The 16,600-nt window shown below is 36.7% G+C and overlaps 3 protein-coding genes across 4 annotated transcripts; 1 reads left to right on the plus strand and 2 right to left on the minus strand.

The window, feature by feature from the left end:
• Positions 1 to 824: 824 nt before the first annotated feature.
• Positions 825 to 5,166, minus strand: LOC145898991 (uncharacterized). 2 transcript variants are annotated; one of them, XM_082987695.1, is made up of 9 exons: positions 4,618 to 5,166; positions 4,442 to 4,524; positions 3,589 to 3,908; positions 3,210 to 3,446; positions 2,823 to 2,932; positions 2,247 to 2,518; positions 1,817 to 2,027; positions 1,315 to 1,599; positions 825 to 1,058 (listed from the first exon to the last, which is right to left on the minus strand). In XM_082987695.1, exons 1-9 carry the CDS (start codon positions 4,645 to 4,647, stop codon positions 855 to 857), a joined length of 1,752 nt encoding a protein of 583 aa, XP_082843821.1. In that variant the 5' UTR covers positions 4,648 to 5,166; the 3' UTR covers positions 825 to 854. The 2 variants fall into 2 exon arrangements, with proteins under 2 accessions (XP_082843821.1, XP_082843822.1); XM_082987696.1 differs by lacking the exons at positions 4,442 to 4,524; positions 4,618 to 5,166 and adding an exon at positions 3,983 to 4,232.
• A 353-nt stretch (positions 5,167 to 5,519) lies between these two features.
• On the plus strand, positions 5,520 to 10,735 carry LOC145897307 (BBSome complex member BBS2-like). The gene is made up of 18 exons (XM_082985539.1): positions 5,520 to 5,742; positions 5,888 to 6,103; positions 6,176 to 6,301; positions 6,409 to 6,471; positions 6,575 to 6,652; positions 6,723 to 6,827; positions 6,894 to 6,980; positions 7,045 to 7,133; positions 7,416 to 7,653; positions 7,855 to 7,936; positions 7,997 to 8,060; positions 8,393 to 8,500; positions 8,568 to 8,694; positions 8,756 to 8,881; positions 9,247 to 9,384; positions 10,069 to 10,181; positions 10,245 to 10,393; positions 10,564 to 10,735. Exons 1-18 carry the CDS (start codon positions 5,626 to 5,628, stop codon positions 10,662 to 10,664), a joined length of 2,127 nt encoding a protein of 708 aa, XP_082841665.1. The 5' UTR covers positions 5,520 to 5,625; the 3' UTR covers positions 10,665 to 10,735.
• An 85-nt stretch (positions 10,736 to 10,820) lies between these two features.
• On the minus strand, positions 10,821 to 15,788 carry LOC145898591 (nuclear exosome regulator NRDE2-like). Its single transcript, XM_082987106.1, has 14 exons — positions 15,660 to 15,788; positions 15,445 to 15,570; positions 15,141 to 15,309; positions 14,950 to 15,085; positions 14,531 to 14,642; positions 14,284 to 14,400; positions 14,104 to 14,201; positions 13,240 to 13,706; positions 13,041 to 13,086; positions 12,870 to 12,974; positions 12,150 to 12,815; positions 11,947 to 12,091; positions 11,663 to 11,820; positions 10,821 to 11,442 (listed from the first exon to the last, which is right to left on the minus strand). Exons 1-14 carry the CDS (start codon positions 15,709 to 15,711, stop codon positions 11,041 to 11,043), a joined length of 2,799 nt encoding a protein of 932 aa, XP_082843232.1. The 5' UTR covers positions 15,712 to 15,788; the 3' UTR covers positions 10,821 to 11,040.
• Positions 15,789 to 16,600: the final 812 nt, after the last annotated feature.

The raw sequence follows: 16,600 nt of genomic DNA on the forward strand, positions 1-16,600 counted from the left end.
TACATTTTTTTTATCATGGGGTAAAACAATTCAGTAAAAGAAAAACAAATAATCCACGATGCATATGATAGTTGACAACTGCTTGAACTACCACATTTATTGAACGAAAATATAAAGAAACTCTCTTCACTAAATGTGCGTTTTGTATTTTTTGCTCTCTATTTGTTTACTTTTAAACGTATTGTATCCCTGGTCTGTTTAGAACTTAAACTATAACTTCGGTCCTTTTCATCTAAATGGAAAGGAAAATTTAAACAATTTCTTGATATCTTGCAACCTTCACCACAATGTTACTCCGTTGGCGATGATGTACTGCAGCAGTGATGCTAAACCTGTGTACACGCGAACGATAGTGGCTAGATATGCGCACATTTAACAAGTCCAAGTTTTTGCATTAAATTGTGTTTTTCGGTGATTGTTGTACGTGTTTTGGTGTATCGTTACGTTTTATACTTCGGCTAGGAACCAGATAGGTGGTCCGCAATAACACTAAAAAAACATTAGGTGTTACGTGATTACAAAAACGTTGAGAACCACTGCACAAAAGGCTAGGCTACAGATCGAAGGACCGAAGAATGTCAACCGGGATCTCTGAATATTATCTTTGCTTTGTAACTGGAGGGCCTTCATCTCATATGATGTCAAAAAGGTCGTATCGGCACATTTTTTTCAAGAACCTGTTCGGCCTTAAAACCGTCTCTTGCAGCAAACTTTTGTACGTTGGTTTTTTGTAACGATAAACCTTTAATTACAACGCAAAGAATACGACAAATGATGTTCAACTAAAGCAATTTCATCTTGAACGTTTGCAAAGCAATAGGCCACCAATCGTATTTGCATTTTGCAAGTTCACGCTAACAAACTTCTTTTACTTTGTAATCGGGTGGTTCCATGTCCATTTGTGATATAACACTTATTTTACTTGAGTCCGACAATTTACGATCCAAACGCATTGCTTGTTTTCTCGTCGAGCGTTCCCCGAATATTTTGTACACTTTCGTTTCCATGGGAACCTTTTGCTGCAAGACGTCTGGTTTGGCGGCAGTGCGAGCAAGACGCTACAACAGTGGCAAGAAAAGAAAGTTTGCGTAATGTTTCTTTATATAGCCAACACACCGGATCATGTCATTTATCAATATGATTGGAATACATTATAGCACCAGTTATATTTGGAAATATCTTACTTGGTTATAGAGCATTTGACGAAATGCATAAATATGTTAAACTTTTAGCCAAGTATTTCCTTTGCTCATGACATGTATAATTTCATTGTAAATTATTTGCCGCGTTTTGCTTATCTTAAAAATAATCCACCTGTTCGTCGATGAGCTGAGCTAAACTTCGGGTCTTGGGATAAACGGTTTCCAAATGAGGATTTCTAATTCTCTTCATTTCTTTGATCTTGTCCAGGCGCCTGCGTCGTTCGTTGGCCCGATCGCGCTTTTTCTTCAGCTTCATTTCAAGCTCGGCCATAAATGGGACGAAAGTGAGGTCGGCGTCTGGTGAAAGCGCGACATCCTCTGGGACCCTCGGATTGATGATCACATTTTCGGGCAAACTTGTGTCTCTGTGCGCGAATGCCGCAGCCGTGTTTGGGTGCTAAAAACGTTACAATCTCTTGTGAGTAATATTGCTCAGAACAAAATTTAGTGCAGTCGACAAGTAATACAATACATTTGAACATTTTTTTACAGACACTGAAGAGGATTTATAGTGAAATATATTTGTCTTAAATGAAAGCAAATAGATTTTAACGCATAAAACATATTTTCCAATAATGTCGTTTTGTGGTGTATGAATCTTGCAAAATACTTACTGTGGGCAGACTTCGATACAAGAAATCTCTTTCAAGAAGTTGGATGTTTTCTTGGGCGATTTGCTGATGAAAGAGCTTCAACTGCTTATGAAGTAAGTGCTTTTCGTCTTCCCGTGGTGTCCAGTTGCTGATAGGGAAGGGAAACATGTTGGGTTCTTCAACCTTTTCAGGTTTGGTTCGGACGTGTTTGAGCGATTTGGTCCGCCTGGTTCTGGAAATAATGTTTGCAAAGGTAATTAAAATCGCATGACTTGGCACCCAAATATTGTCAGAATGTTCATAATTAAAGTATGCGTCAAATTTATTTATTTCTAAGTGTAGTAACTACTATCAGCTCTTCAACGGCCCATTTCTCTAAACTTAATGATGTTGAATCAAGTCCAGCATTCAAAACACATAAAAACGCAAGCAATGACCCCCCGCAACCCACCTTCTCGTAGTCACCATTCGAGTTGCAATATCTGCCGAATGCTTGTGCTGAAACATTGCCAACGTCTTGGACGTTGGTTGCTGGGGGCGTTCGTCGAACTTTGGCGCCACTTGGTGGACAGGCGACTCGTCGCGACTCTCTCTGTTGTTGCCACCAATTTTCTTGTAAGTGTAATGACCAGATGAGTTGGGGTCGAAACTTTCGCCATATAAGCCAAGAATTATCCGCTTGATGTCGCCTTTCAACGGTCTTGTAAAGACTTCGCCTTCGTTCTGGAAAAGTATTTGCTTTATAATTAGCGTCAAGAAAACGAGGCATTAAATTCAGCTTTAGAATTTATTTTTACTTTGTTTTTAGCTGTGCATCTTGTTTAAACTTTTTGTGCAAAGCAGTAAAAGATAGTGTGAGGGGCTTTCTATTTTCACGTGATGACAGAGCGGTATATATTTGCGCACTATAGTTTCTCTTCTGTTGTAACAAAAGGCCCCTCGTGTGGCAAACAATGGCTTTGGGAGTTACTTAAACAAGCCCTATCTATTCTATGGCCACGGTGAAGGATAGAACAAATAGGGTTACCCTTTGAGCCATGCTCTTCCCTAGGATTGGCAGCTTTACTTTAACTGGTTCAGGCGAATCGATGACTGATGGAGAGCACGATTCTTTAGGGTGAGGAAACCTTGGTAAGTCTAAAAGTAAATATAGACTCCAGTTTACACCAGGAAGATTAATTTGCTATTTTGTGTTTCAATTTATAACTTGCACTATAAAGAACTGGTTTTAAGTTTTATGCTTTAGGGCACATTAGTTCAATTACATAGCCACTTACATTATACAACAGAAAGTTCATTATAGGTAATAGTTTGGATTACGTATGTACCCGCAAATATTATGCGTGTGGCATGATTTTAACCCCGAAAAACTAACATGCCGTGGCGTTGACTGAACGAGCGGCTAATTGCATACCTGGCAACCTATGAGACAACCTTCCCCGACTACTCGACTCCTGTCCAAGTTTTGCAGGAACGTTGGTCGCTTGCTGGTTGCCGTAACTTGTTTTAGTAATAACAACTTTCATTTCCGATTGCGTGTCATTGTCGTCGCTGTTTTGCGTTGGCACTCGTACTTTTTCAGAGTATGTATAATGCACTACATCCGTAGTTTGGGATTGGCTTTCCAAATCCATTTTGTCGTTGTGAGCCGCTGTAATCAAGATTCTGTTTAAAACTGTTATATACTTGCACTCGTCATATATAAGTTTGTTTTTCTAAATTATAAGTTTGTTTTTCCAAACGGATAATAGTAGTTGCTTTTTAATTATCAAATAAAGTTATAACAAAGTAACCTGCAAGTTCGGATTCCAGGATTGACCTCAAACGTTTCTGCTTTCCCTTCACTGGCGTCAGCATCTTTGACGCGACGCCCAGTTTTGCGTTGGTGTCGTTTAACTCGCAAACACGCCGCATGATTTGTCTCACCGAGTCAGCATTGTGATACCAATTCCGTGGGTTTGTTACATCGCTTGCCAACTTAACGTCCACAGGTAGCTCCTTCCGCGTTCTCAGTTCTATCAGTGCTCGTCGTAATACGTCTTTTTCGTCGTGAGTCTCCTGCTGTCGCGGTTTTTCGAAGTCTCCACGCGGCTTAGTTTGAAAACCTGCTGGTCTGAAAAAAAAAAGAAAAAGCGAAACAAAATTATTAAAAGGCGAATTTCTGCCCATGCAAAGGATTTATTATACCTGCCCGACTTATACCCGGCGGAAAGCATCGCAGTCTTTATTTTTTTAACGCGTCCACCTGCCAAGTGTTGTACACTGAACTAATCTACGTTTTTTCGTAGAGTTACATTCTTCTGTCTCACAACCGAAAGCTATACAAGCTGTCACAAAATTGATACAAAAGCTGGACGTGTCACAACAGATTAAATCATATATACATGCTTATTGTATCGCCCTGCCCACTAACAATGTACACCAATTAATTTCTCGACATCTTGTCAGCCTATTGTCGTGGGCTGTACGGGAAACACAAAAAAGGTTGGCGTTACAAGACTGACCACGTGACGCGGACTGCGGAAAACAATGGTCTGAAATTTCATACCTTTCATTGTGGCTTTTAAAAGTTCGAACTGAATTAGATTAGCCTCCGTATGCACGCGTTTATTACACAGACAAAAACATAACAAACTACATAGTTACCTTTTCTTTTCGTATGCACTCTTTCCCGACTTCTCTGCATCAGCACGGCGAGCGGAAAATATGTCCCCTATGGGTGTTAGTTCCTGTAGCAAGTACCAGTCGTTGATATTAAAAGGGGCTGAGCTTGCTTAAGGCCGCACAAACAGCGCCGTTTTAAGTTCATTGCAAACACTCACCCAGATCCAGCAACTACTGTGCGACCGCATAAGTGGACTCAAGGTGGCTTCGATGAAGTATTACATCACCCAACACAAAGCACCGTAAGAAACTTCGAGTGGCCTTGCGCTACTTGTAGGTTTAAGATACTGCACAATTCTGAGCAGGCCCAGTGGTTCAACACCAGCAAGATTTAAAGGATGATATACAGTTTCGCTGAGGAAAAAAGAGCCTAAAAGCTTTCCGAGCCGAAGAGCGCTGACGCGGTTGTGTTATGTCTACAGTTACGAAAAGTCGGTTCCTATCTCTGGAATGCGCCCTTTTTAGCCCTGGAACACGGTCGCGCTTTCAAATGCAAATTTTTAAAATACAACAAAAAACTACAAGGATTGGGTATTCTCAGTTATAAGAAAATGTGTTTCAAAAAAGTTAATGGATTCACTTTCACTTTCCCCTCCCCCTTTTACTTTCAACTACCATTGCCTACTTCTCGTGGATAAATACTTTGTTGAACAATTTTGTAGCCAATTAACCGCTTCACTTTCATATGTCGGTTCAGTCAAGGTTTTCTCGTATGCCTATCGATACTTTCCTTCTCTTTAGCCATGGGTTCTGTACCGAGTTTCTGTAATTTGGTATTGACTATATGTTTGCACCTATGAATAAAAGGTAGTCCACGTCCTGCTCAAGCCTGTGAATTGTACACAAATCACAAATTTGCCTCATAGTCCTAATACAACCTATTTAATAAATTTGTCATGCTTCGTTATTTACCATTCTTTTTTTGCAAATATTCGTGGTGACGGGTGATTAAACTTGTTTGGTTTCTTCACATTTTATGCTTGAAAAACAACCGAAAATACAATCGGTTACCGTGTATTTTTGTGCAATCAAGCGTATAAAAACAGAAATTGGCCTTGGAGATAGAACGCGGGTGTCGTTTCTTTGTTATTGGCGTTGTAATTAAGCCGTTTTTATCGTATTACACATTGAATGCGACCAACGAAGTAAGTGATTAAAGCAACAAGATGCTTGTTCCAATTTTTACTTTGAAAATAAAGCACAAGATCCATCCTCGCATGGTTACCGTTGGAAAATATGACGGCCTTCATCCCTGCCTCACATGCGGGACTACTGCTTCTAAGGTTTAATTTCATATTATTTTAATTTAGTATCCATATATTACATTTTTGTAAACAAACATTACTAGCCACAATTTCAGTCGAATAACAGTGGTGCTTTATTCAGCAAACAATTAACAATATTTTAATAATAGCTTAATATTTTTAGGTGTTTGTTCACAACCCACACAGCCAAGCTATTGCTGGTGGCCGATTGGCAGTGCATGATTCAGATATAAGCCTTCTAAGTATCAACCAGTCTGTTAGTGCAGTTTGCGCTGGACCTCTCGACCCTTCGAGCAACAGAGATGCATTGTGCATTGGCACACAAACAAATTTACTTGCCTATGATGTCCATGACAACAAGGACTTATTTTACAAAGATGTAATATATCCTAAGAAAACATTGTGTAGTTTCGTAAGTGTAGGAGTGGTTTTGCAATGAATTGTGTTTTAGGTTCCAGATGGGGTAAACAGTCTTGTTATTGGCAAAGTGGCAAATATCGACAACCCCCTAGTGGTGGCTGGAGGAAATTGTACTTTGCAGGGATTTGACTATGAAGGAGAGGATGTGTTTTGGACGGTAAGTTTTAAATTATTTTCTGATCTAATAGTATGTTGTTTTATTTGTGTCAAGGGTGTTGTTTTTGTGTGTAAGCTGCAGACAGATGGTATTGTTTTTATTTGAAGGTCACTGGTGATGTTGTGTCAGCACTTGCATTTGCAGACTTTACCAATGATGGAAGCAATGAGGTACTAAATAACAATGTGCTGTTGTGCTATGACATATTGGATAGCATTATTTCAACTGGCGGAAAAGTAAGTTTTCTTTGCCACTGAAAAGTATGTTTTACAGCTTTTAGTTGGATCAGAAGATTATGATATTAGAGTATTTCATGGGGATGAAATTATTGCAGAAATGACTGAAACAGAGGTAAGGGTAGTAAAATAAAAAAGTAATAATGGCTTGCTAAACATTTATTTACATGTGTTGTGTTTTGTAGGCTATCACTGGACTTTGTGTGGTGTCAGGCAGTCGGTTTGGTTATGCTCTTGCCAATGGCACAGTTGGTGTGTACGACAGAACTGCAAGATACTGGAGAATAAAAGTAACTTAGGCATGTTTAGTTAAATTGACAATAATTTAAATGCGTGTTTTTCTGTATTATTTGTAGTCAAAGAATCAAGTCATGGCCATACATAGTTTTGACTTAGATGGTGATGGAATTCCAGAACTAATCACTGGATGGTCAAATGGCAAGGTATAGATACAAAGTTGTTTGCTCTGTCATAAAAGATATTCATTTTCAAGTGTGTACATTTTAGATCGATGCTCGAAGCAATGCTACAGGTGAAGTCATTTTCAAGGACAACATGACAAGTGCAGTGGCAGGAATGGTTGATGCAGACTACAGGTATGCAATATGAAACCTAAGATCTCAAAATGTCTACATTTATAGGTTTTTTATTATGAAAAAAAGAATAAAAAGGCTAGTCCTTAAGTGCAGTTAACATCGACCACAAGAAACAAATAGGCAATTAATCTGCTTCATTACAATGCAATAGTGTGAGCGCTACCATATCAGCACTAAATGATGTGGCTGGCCTATCTACAGGGGTTTAGCAAATACATGAATTGTTTAATACATATGTCTTGACCTATATATTGATAACTTCATAATATTTATCTTGTACAGATTGGATGGAAAGGATCAACTCATTTGTTGCTCAGTGGATGGTGAAGTTAGAGGTTACCAAACTGATGAAAGCCGAGTGCGTGTAGTGGAGGCAAATAAAACAACTTCGGATGTACGGGACTTGAACATGACCAAACAAAACTTGCTGTTGGAGTTGCAGAACTACGAAAAAGAGAGAGAACTACAGAAGTCGAATCAGTTCACTTTTTCTGAGAAAATAGAAGGTGGAATTATACCGGTAGGCGTTATTCTAGCAAGCAAATCCACATTCCTATAATTTAGGTAATATTGTGCGAATAATACACATCAAAGAGCTTAATGCTCTATTTGTGTTTTAACAATTGTATTTTTTCAATTTCTAGCAAGCATTTCAATTTTATTGTGATTTTTTTTTTGACAATTGATTGTTGCGATAACTAATTAACAACAACTTATAAAGGCAAACACATCACTTAATACCAACCTGACCATCAGTACAAAGGGAAACCCTCATGTGGAATTGATTGTCTCCACAACAAATGGTAAGCTGAATAAAATTTTTGCACGCCTAATCTAGTTTCAAATTGCTTTTTTCATTGCAGAAACAATTGTGAGAATGGTTGTTATTTTTGCTGAGGGCTTGTTCGATGGAGAAAGTCATATAGTGTAAGTATTTGACAAAAGATGGTAAAAAAAGAATTTACTACTCTGGAGTTTTAGAATTTATCCAGTTCATAATTTACATGTTTTCCTAAATTTTTTCTAAATTAAAAACTTAATTTTACTTATTTTGTTAAATATTTTTGCACAGGACAATTGTCAAAAATTGCCTACAATGTTATATGCCCTCCATAAATTTTTTCTGCCGGCATCAATCCTAAATAACTGCGAGTTTTATTTTGTCCATCCCGAGAATTTAAGCTAAACTCTTAGTTCATATAGTGCACTTAATCAGCTTATATTTTTTAAATTTACATTTATCTTCATTATCATTTTAGACACCCTCCTACCAATGCTTTGAGCAATCAGATCAAAATACCCTTGTATCCAGTAAAGGACAGTTTAGTGGAACTTCACATCCAAGCATTTGTCAGTCTTCCTGGCAGGTAACCTGGTGCCTTAAGTTTATTTCTATTGGGTGTTTCCAACTCTTGTTGAATATTCCATTCACAGTTCCAATTTCCATGTCTTTGAGGTGACAAATGTTCTGCCACCATTCAGTTCATATCTGTATGACATGAAGCTTTCCAAAGAGCCTCAAAGCTATGTGACATTCACTGTCAGCGAAAGAATGCAAAGAGTGAATAGTTTAATTCTGGGTACTTTGAGCTTGCGATAAGTTGCTTAATTTTTTTACCAAGATTGCAATTTGGATCAATGAAAACTTTCTACTTGAGCAAGAAATTCCTTGTAAAGATTCGATTGACGCAAGATTTCTTGCACTTCGAGGTGGTGAAGTGTTTATAACTATGGTTGATAGCGGACAGGTAAAGTGAAAGATATTTTGTAAATAGATAAGTCATGATTAAGATTTGCTTGTTGTTTATTTTAAATGAAAAAAGATGGAAAAGCAAACCCTATTGTTACAAAACCACTGTACCCTCAACCATAATAGTCGTTTATCCACATCCAGTTGCATGTCATCGACTATCGGCTACTTGAAAACAATTTGCCCCAAATCCACTGAAACGCAAAGTGGATTTGGGCGACTTTTGATGAAACATATATAACGCTTAATCAGGATAAATCACATTATGTCCAAAACAGCTCTTGTTTTTGTGTGTTATTTTTTGCATTATTTTATTGTATTATTCGCAGGTTTTTTGTGTAATTTTTTCCTACTTTTGTATAGATTGTCATCAAAACAGACAACATTGATCTAGCAGGGGAGATTATTCAATCTCTAGCAGTTTTTCTAAGGCTGAAAGAACTCCAGGTCACTGCTCACTTCCCAATGCATTTGGAAAGGCTTGGTGAAATCATGAACACTGTAAGTGATTGCAAGAACAATTCTGTTTCTGTGACGTCAGTCAGGTCAGCTCCATATAATGATGGAGTTACACCAACTGCATCATTTAAACTGTTGATGGCATAAGTTCTTGCCAAAATGTTTTTCGTATGAAACATGACAATAGTATGGGCCAGTCTCTTCATTCTGCTAATGTATGGTGGTTTAGGTAGCTTATGGTGCAATGGGAATAAAGAGAGCTCCTTGTGCATTACCATCCTATTACTACTGTGACAAACTTGCATAATTTTGTTTGTCTTTTTCTTGTTGCTATTTTGTAATTTGAAATCTAAGTCAATATTTGTTTAATTTGTTCATTAAAAATGTATGCATGCAATTTACAAAGAAGTTACCAACAGTTTTGAAATTTGTTATAGGACACAGTGAATATAAAATATTTGAAACGTCACTGTTTTTTTTGTAAAACATTGGAGTCAATGTTTATATTGGAAAGGCAAATATCATTATTTTGCTGTAGGATATGTCACCAGTTATGTTTTTTTACAGTTGCACCTTACAAGAAGTTGGTAAAAATAAAGATAACAGAGGAAATCACCAAAATGTATTTAATTTTAAGGAAATCACCAAAATGTAGAAACTAAAAAATCCGTTCATTGGTAGTATCCTTAATACTAACATCTCAATTAAAAACTTTTGTCATCTTAGGTAGACAATCTGCATTCTGTAAACCAAAAACTAGCCGCAGAGATGACAGATCACTCAAATCTGATCAGAAGCCTTGTCGTCAGAGCTGAAGATGCAAGGCTGCAAGATGACATGTAACTATTATTCATGTGTTCTTTGATTACAATTTGCTGAGATTTATGCTTTAAATTTAAAAGAATTAACATGAGAAAGGGATATGTTGAGTTGCAAGACCTGAACAGGGACTTAATTAGTGGTTACCAAGTCCGCTCCACTAACCATCAGGAACTTGTGAAATCTTTGAAAATTGTGAATCAAATCATACAGAAGGCATCCCAGTTACGAGGTCAGTGTCAATTCAAAAACATATAAAATGTGGCACCTTTATCAATAAAAACTTTTGGGCATTTTTTCTTATTAATTCATTAAAATTTTGTTTTCAAAACACAATGATCCAAGCTTGTCTTGTTTGGATTTTTTCTCATGTGAACTAAGTTGAAAATTATTATTTTGCAGTTGGAAAATATCAAGCGCAGGTTGTTTCACAATGCCGGGAAGCCATCAAAAGCAGTCAAGTTACAGCACTTTTTAAAATAATTAGAGCTGGCAGTGCTTGACGGCAAAGCTGAAATTTTATTTTTGTAGTTTCTTTTTTATTTTTGTACACATAAATAGATGCAATAAACTTGTGGACAAAAAACTACTGACTTCATGTTTTTTTTTTGTGTAAGCTCTTGTCCAAATACTTAGCAATGCACAGAAACATAAAAAACATCATGTTCACTTTATTGGATGAAGGCAATAGACATCACAATTATGTTTTAGATGATTAAAAAATGCTTTGATCGCAGGTTACCTAGCCAATGAGAAAATATATTTGTAGTATTTTCATTGCAAAATAGGAAATTAACTATGCCAAGAGAATATCGCACTCGACATTTTCATGAATTTCTATGAAACCTTACAGCATTTTATCAGAATGAACTTGATCCATTACATAGTGAGCAGCAGTTTAACTTCTTCAACAGGCGTCCGGACCCTCATGCCTTTCTGTTTCATAAACTTCACAACTTCATCAATATTTCCTTCAGAAAAATGTATTCTGTCACAAGCAATTGCTTTTGACCAAGGACAACTGGATGTAGCCCTAATCAACACACTGTTTCGGTCTTGAACGAAATTGGAGTATAACCTCCATAGTAAAATGGCTGAATCATGCTTTGTTACAGCTTGTTCAAGCAAGTTTTGAATTCTTGGTGTTGCAACTATCTCCCCTCCAGATGAGTGCTTGGTTCTGAGCATTTCAAAATAAATTGCACAGATGCTTTTGAGAGGTGTATCCAGTGAACCAAATAATCTTCTTGCCACACTTGAAACTGATGCCCCAATTTCAATCTAAAATACATTTAAGTAATTGTTTGTTTCTTAATTATCATTGAATTTTGTTTGTTTTTTAAAAAAATATTTTTATACTTTTAATACAATATGAATTTTGAGTTATTTTTTTTCTGTGTAGAGTAAAATGAGATTCATTACATCTTTTGAAGCATTGTCTATCCACAAATTGCTGTAAATACATTTACAGAGTGTGTCAAACATTTATGTGTTTCCTGACCTTGCACAACTGCACGGCAAAAAGTGGATGGTCAGGAAAGTCATCTAAAGCTGACAGAATCGCATTGCGGTAATGATTGTGGTGCAAGTAATCTTGGTCCACCAGTTTCAGAATTAACTTGTGGACTTCAAAGAGGTCCATTGCTGCCTGTTTGCTCCCTAAAACAGTACAAGGTTCAAATAGTTAGGAAACAAAGTGGTTAACCAACAGAAAAATAACAACAGCTAGTATCACAAAAACTGTGATTTAATACTAGTGGTAGTAGATGCAAACGACATGTCCACCTGTGTGATATTCATTTCGTAGAACAGTCACAAAATGCTGAAGTATTTGAGGTACAAGATTATTTGAGGTCAGTCGAGTGTACATGCCATGACAACACACAGCATTGGCAAAAGGGCTGATTGTGTGATGGACAGACTCTTTCACCTGATAACAAAACACTTGGGATAAACAAATTTTAGCACTAAACATATATAAACTGCACCTCTTTATACAGACAGGACAGTTCTTCACATATTCTTTCTAGATTTCTTGATGCTCTTAATACCACAGCTGAAGTAACACTTTTCTTTGATTGCAAAATATCCTTAAAAGACTGGTTATCTCCCATTGCACTTAGTACAAGTTTTAATGCATTCTGTTGCTTATCACAGGCAAGTCTGGAGTAACTGCCACAAAGGGCAAGGGCATCATTCTGTGAGCTGCACATACAAAGTGCATTAAAGTATATCTTCTGGCAGTCTTCCAGTTTCCCGGCTATAAATTCAGTTTGAGCAAATTTAATCCACAGCTGAAAATTCATTGGATCCAACTGAAGGAGGGTGCGGGCAATTTTCTTTGCTTCTTTGTGTGAGTGTTTCAACTGTGGTCTTTGGTTTTTGTTGGTCTTCAGGCCTTCAAGACGGGCGTTTAAATAGTCAAGATATGTGCATACAATTTGTTTGCTAATTTCTTTTGGGCAGCTTTTTGAAAGCTGTTCGAACACACTGAGTAAAAATATATGGTGGGGTTCGCGTGGCAGCAAACCGACCGGGCAAGTGGTCGGGTCACATGATATAACAAGTTGAGATATGTCCCCTGGCTTGCTTTGTGATGTCAGAGCATGTGTAAGGTGACATAAATGACAAATGGATTCATACATGTTGTCCTTCTGCAAAAAATAAAGTTATCAGGTAAGACAACAAAATGTCAGAAGAATTCCCACCTCTAGTTTAACTCCCAAGAATGATACAAGCAACTTTAGAATTTTGATTCTTGAAGAGGCTTCTTTGACAAAGAATACATATCCTTGTATATCATCAAATGAAACCTATAAATGCAGAAGATGCATGTTATCCTAGTTGATTTTAATTTTGCAATAAAATTAAATACTTACCTTTCTTGCCGGATCTTCACTATCTTTAGATGATCGAAGTAGGTCCCTGTGCAATAATTACTTTCAGCATAAACAAAGGCATTTTTTGCAGTGGAAAGGAAAATTATGTTTTTGTCAATTTGTTAACACTTTGGCAAAAAACTTGGAGTTGAATCCTCAAATTTCAAGTAAAATTGCATAAAAATGTAGCTCAACCTACCTTGTTGTTCTATTTTCCTCCATAATCAACCAGTTTTGTTCCAAAGTTTTGTCAAAGTCCACATCTAAATCATCGTCCATGTCATCTATTTCTTCTTCTTCGGATTCTTCTACCTTTACCCAACCACCTTTTGTGTGTTTCTGTGACCATGTTTCCCAGCCTGTCGACTTGCTCTCCCCAAGCAGCGGATCTTCACTTTCATAAAAGCCCCTTACATCGGACACAGAGGAGCACCGAAACGTTCTCACATTGACTTCCACCAACACGGTCAGCAAAGTCACACATATTTCACTGTGACCACTTTCACTGAAAAACTGCACCAGCTGACTGAGAATGGCTAAGAGGATTTTTTCCACATCAGGGCATGCCTCCTTTGGCTTAAATGAACCATCTTGTATTGCAGAGAGTGTCTGAATGCATCGCTCGAACACTTTTAAAATTTTTGAGATATTTGCTGAAGGTTGTTTCTGAAGTGAAAACAGAATAAATTAAACTATTTGGTAGTATTTCTTACTTGCCGTCAGTACAAACAAATTAAATGTGAAAAAATACAATAAAGAGCTACTTTAACATTTTCCAATAATATAAACCAAACCTATGCCATTAAGAATGGTCATGGATAAACTATTTGAATGCCTAATAGGACAAAATTACAAGGTGAATATTATCCACACATGTTAAAATCATCATGTCCTTGTTTCTTTTTTTAAATTCTCCCTTTTTAATTTTTGAAACAACTTTCTGACAACCTACCTGAATGGACAAAAACTAAGAATTTTTTTGGGTAACTTTGCTCTAAAATGCTGGAGTTAATCCAATTGTCTGACAAATGTAAGTGCATATGTTGTAAGTGCATATGTTTACCTTAACATGCATAATGTATGCTTCCCATGCCACTTTGCTACCAGGGTGTTGAAAAACCAAATCTTTCCATTCCCGGTCTGACTCTTGGCCAATTGTTTCTGGAAAGTTTGCATTTCAGTAAAAATAAAAACAAGTTCTGAAGAAAACTGCAAGTAGCCATGCTCATATAATGGTAAATACCATATTGTCGCAGTCTCTCCAATTTTAGATCAATGGAACGTGGATTAACACTTATTGCTTTGTCCAGTATTGCAATTCTCTTTTCAGTGGTTATGCGTACACTTTTTCCACCAAGCTCTGTTCGAAAGTAAAGTTGAAAAAAATCTCAACAGGCGAAAAAATATCACACTTCCAACTTTTCATTGAGGCACACTGAATAGTTGAAATCAAAATTATCAAGCATTTAATAGTTAAGGTCAAGACATACTTTCTTGTAAAGTAACCAATTCCATCCAAGCTGAAATATTTTCTGGTTTTTCTCTAGTCAGTATATTCAACCTTTCTACTTCATCCTTATTTTCATTTTCATCCGATGGCATCTAAAAATAGACATAAAAAAACTATTCAAGCAAAGTTAATGCGGAGATAGTTAGTTGATGACAAATATAACGCTGTACTAAATAAATCACACTTTTGTGGACAGAGTTAGTTGTTTTTGCTTTCATGTGACTCTGTTGTTCCTAGTTGGGTTTGTTAGTTATTGTAAGAACTGTTGTCATCTATTACAATTCCGAAACACTAAAGATCAAAATAGTACAGTGCAGTTGCCCACAATGTAAACCTAAACATACTAAGCAGCTTTCGAAACTTGTGTTTTTAATCCAGTAAGAACCAAAAATATTCTACCATGTTGGAGTCGTGAAGAAAAGTGAAATGAAAATATCTGTCTGCAGCTCTCTTTCGTTTTCTTTTTCTATCCTCTTTGAAAGTCATTTTGTAGTAAGGGGATAGACCACAGCACACGGTGGAACCCCTGTAGAATCTACAAATTTTGTTACAACAATGTATATACTGCATTCTACAATCAGTGAACTAACTTGGGAATGAAAACTTTGTACGGCTTTTTGAAATATAGATTATTCTTGTCACAATTTTTATCAACTGTCAAGATTTCTTCATCAAGGTTGAGTCTATCAGGTGCTTTTGCTGACTCAGCTGATATTATTAACTCTTCCCCTGAAGAACTGCTATCACTGATCTGTTCATCTAAAAGTTTTAAAAGACAAAAATCATTCATTGCAATTAACTGACAGTATTGTAAATTATCAATCAGTAAAAGTACAACAAACAATGTTTTAAATCTTAATATGAAAGCGACACTATTAACAACTTTGAACATACCTTCGTCCAAATAGTTTCCTACATTATAGTCTTCAACCACAGTTGACTCATATTGTTGTTGTTTGATTTTCAAAACACTGGCTGCTTTTTCAGCAAAGCTCTTGTTTTCCAACCATAACGGCTTCTCTATAAACACCATAAACACACAACGCATGGTAACATTTTAAGAAACATAACGGTTGTTTATGTTAGTCCTGTACATATGTTCGTAATACCTTTGTTGTCGGATGATGTTGTGGATTCTACTGCAGACGGAAATAGACTCATCTTGGGTAAGAAATCAAAAATATGTGTAGTTCTTTTTTTAAACACAATGATCTTATCCAAGGGAACTTACATGGGGAAGTCCCCAGATCATTTCCTTGTCATGCCTGAATACGTGCACTGTAAACGCTACAAAAATAAATAAATATGCTGAAGCTAATACTGTTTTCCAAAATAACAAAGTACAAATAGTGCATTTAGAGTGATTTTATTTACCAAAACATAATATCAGCAATAGTTGCACCCAGCATCGTCTTTATCTCGTTTATAAAGTAACTCCTTTCTCCAGTTATGACCTTCTTGCAATATCTCTTGTCTAGTGACTATTAGAAGTCACACTATATATTTTTGACTACTCACAGTAGGCCTCAGTAAACGTATTTAAAAAAAAAATCTTACAACGTGACTTAACAAACGACACTAAAATCACAAAGTGTAATCATTCGTGAAATATTTGATACATTTTGTTGCAATGCAAAGTGTATTCATCCATGAAATTATTTGTGTTTTGTTTCACTGTTTGTGTACTGCCTTCGCGGTTCGCGCACTGTTCAGTTTTGTAACAGACGTTTGCCGACGTGAGAGAGTGCAGGCCTGGTCAGAGCTTTGTTTGTTTTGTGCTGCTTGCTTGCTTGCATAGAAAGGGAAGTATGTTAAGTGGTCTGCAAGCAGTTACAAATTTGGATGATGAATTTTTTTGGTTTATTTGATTTTAAAAGCGTTGTCAAATGTGTTATTCTTGTTGTTTAGGCCTACTTATAGTATAATCGAAGTCGGACACTGGAATTATCTACTAAATGGCTTATAAATAACAACAAAACCATGCGGCAAAGATCAGTTAAATTTATCAGGACACTTTGGTCCTTTGTACATGTAAACTGCAACTTAATAA

The sequence above is a fragment of the Ascidia mentula genome, chromosome 4 (assembly GCF_947561715.1).
Source record: "Ascidia mentula chromosome 4, kaAscMent1.1, whole genome shotgun sequence".
NCBI classification, from domain to species: domain Eukaryota; kingdom Metazoa; phylum Chordata; class Ascidiacea; order Phlebobranchia; family Ascidiidae; genus Ascidia; species Ascidia mentula.

What these genes read in the sequence shown, in the direction of transcription:
- LOC145898991 (XM_082987695.1), bottom strand. Translation starts at nt 4,647, where the DNA reads ATGCGGTCGCACAGTAGTTGCTGGATCTGG. An exon ending in CGAATGGTGACTACGAGAAG is followed by an intron (nt 2,028 to 2,246) that starts GTGGGTTGCGGG and finishes CATTATTTCCAG; the next exon opens with AACCAGGCGGACCAAATCGC. An exon ending in CTCAGCTCATCGACGAACAG is followed by an intron (nt 1,059 to 1,314) that starts GTGGATTATTTT and finishes CCACTGTTGTAG; the next exon opens with CGTCTTGCTCGCACTGCCGC.
- LOC145898591 (XM_082987106.1), bottom strand. Translation starts at nt 15,711, where the DNA reads ATGAGTCTATTTCCGTCTGCAGTAGAATCCACAACATCATCCGACAAC. An exon ending in TACAAAGTTTTCATTCCCAA is followed by an intron (nt 15,086 to 15,140) that starts GTTAGTTCACTG and finishes CAAAATTTGTAG; the next exon opens with ATTCTACAGGGGTTCCACCG. An exon ending in CATACATTATGCATGTTAAG is followed by an intron (nt 13,707 to 14,103) that starts GTAAACATATGC and finishes TTTTCACTTCAG; the next exon opens with AAACAACCTTCAGCAAATAT.
- LOC145897307 (XM_082985539.1), top strand. Translation starts at nt 5,626, where the DNA reads ATGCTTGTTCCAATTTTTACTTTGAAAATAAAGCACAAGATCCATCCT. An exon ending in CTATGGTTGATAGCGGACAG is followed by an intron (nt 8,882 to 9,246) that starts GTAAAGTGAAAG and finishes ACTTTTGTATAG; the next exon opens with ATTGTCATCAAAACAGACAA. An exon ending in TTGGTGAAATCATGAACACT is followed by an intron (nt 9,385 to 10,068) that starts GTAAGTGATTGC and finishes TTGTCATCTTAG; the next exon opens with GTAGACAATCTGCATTCTGT.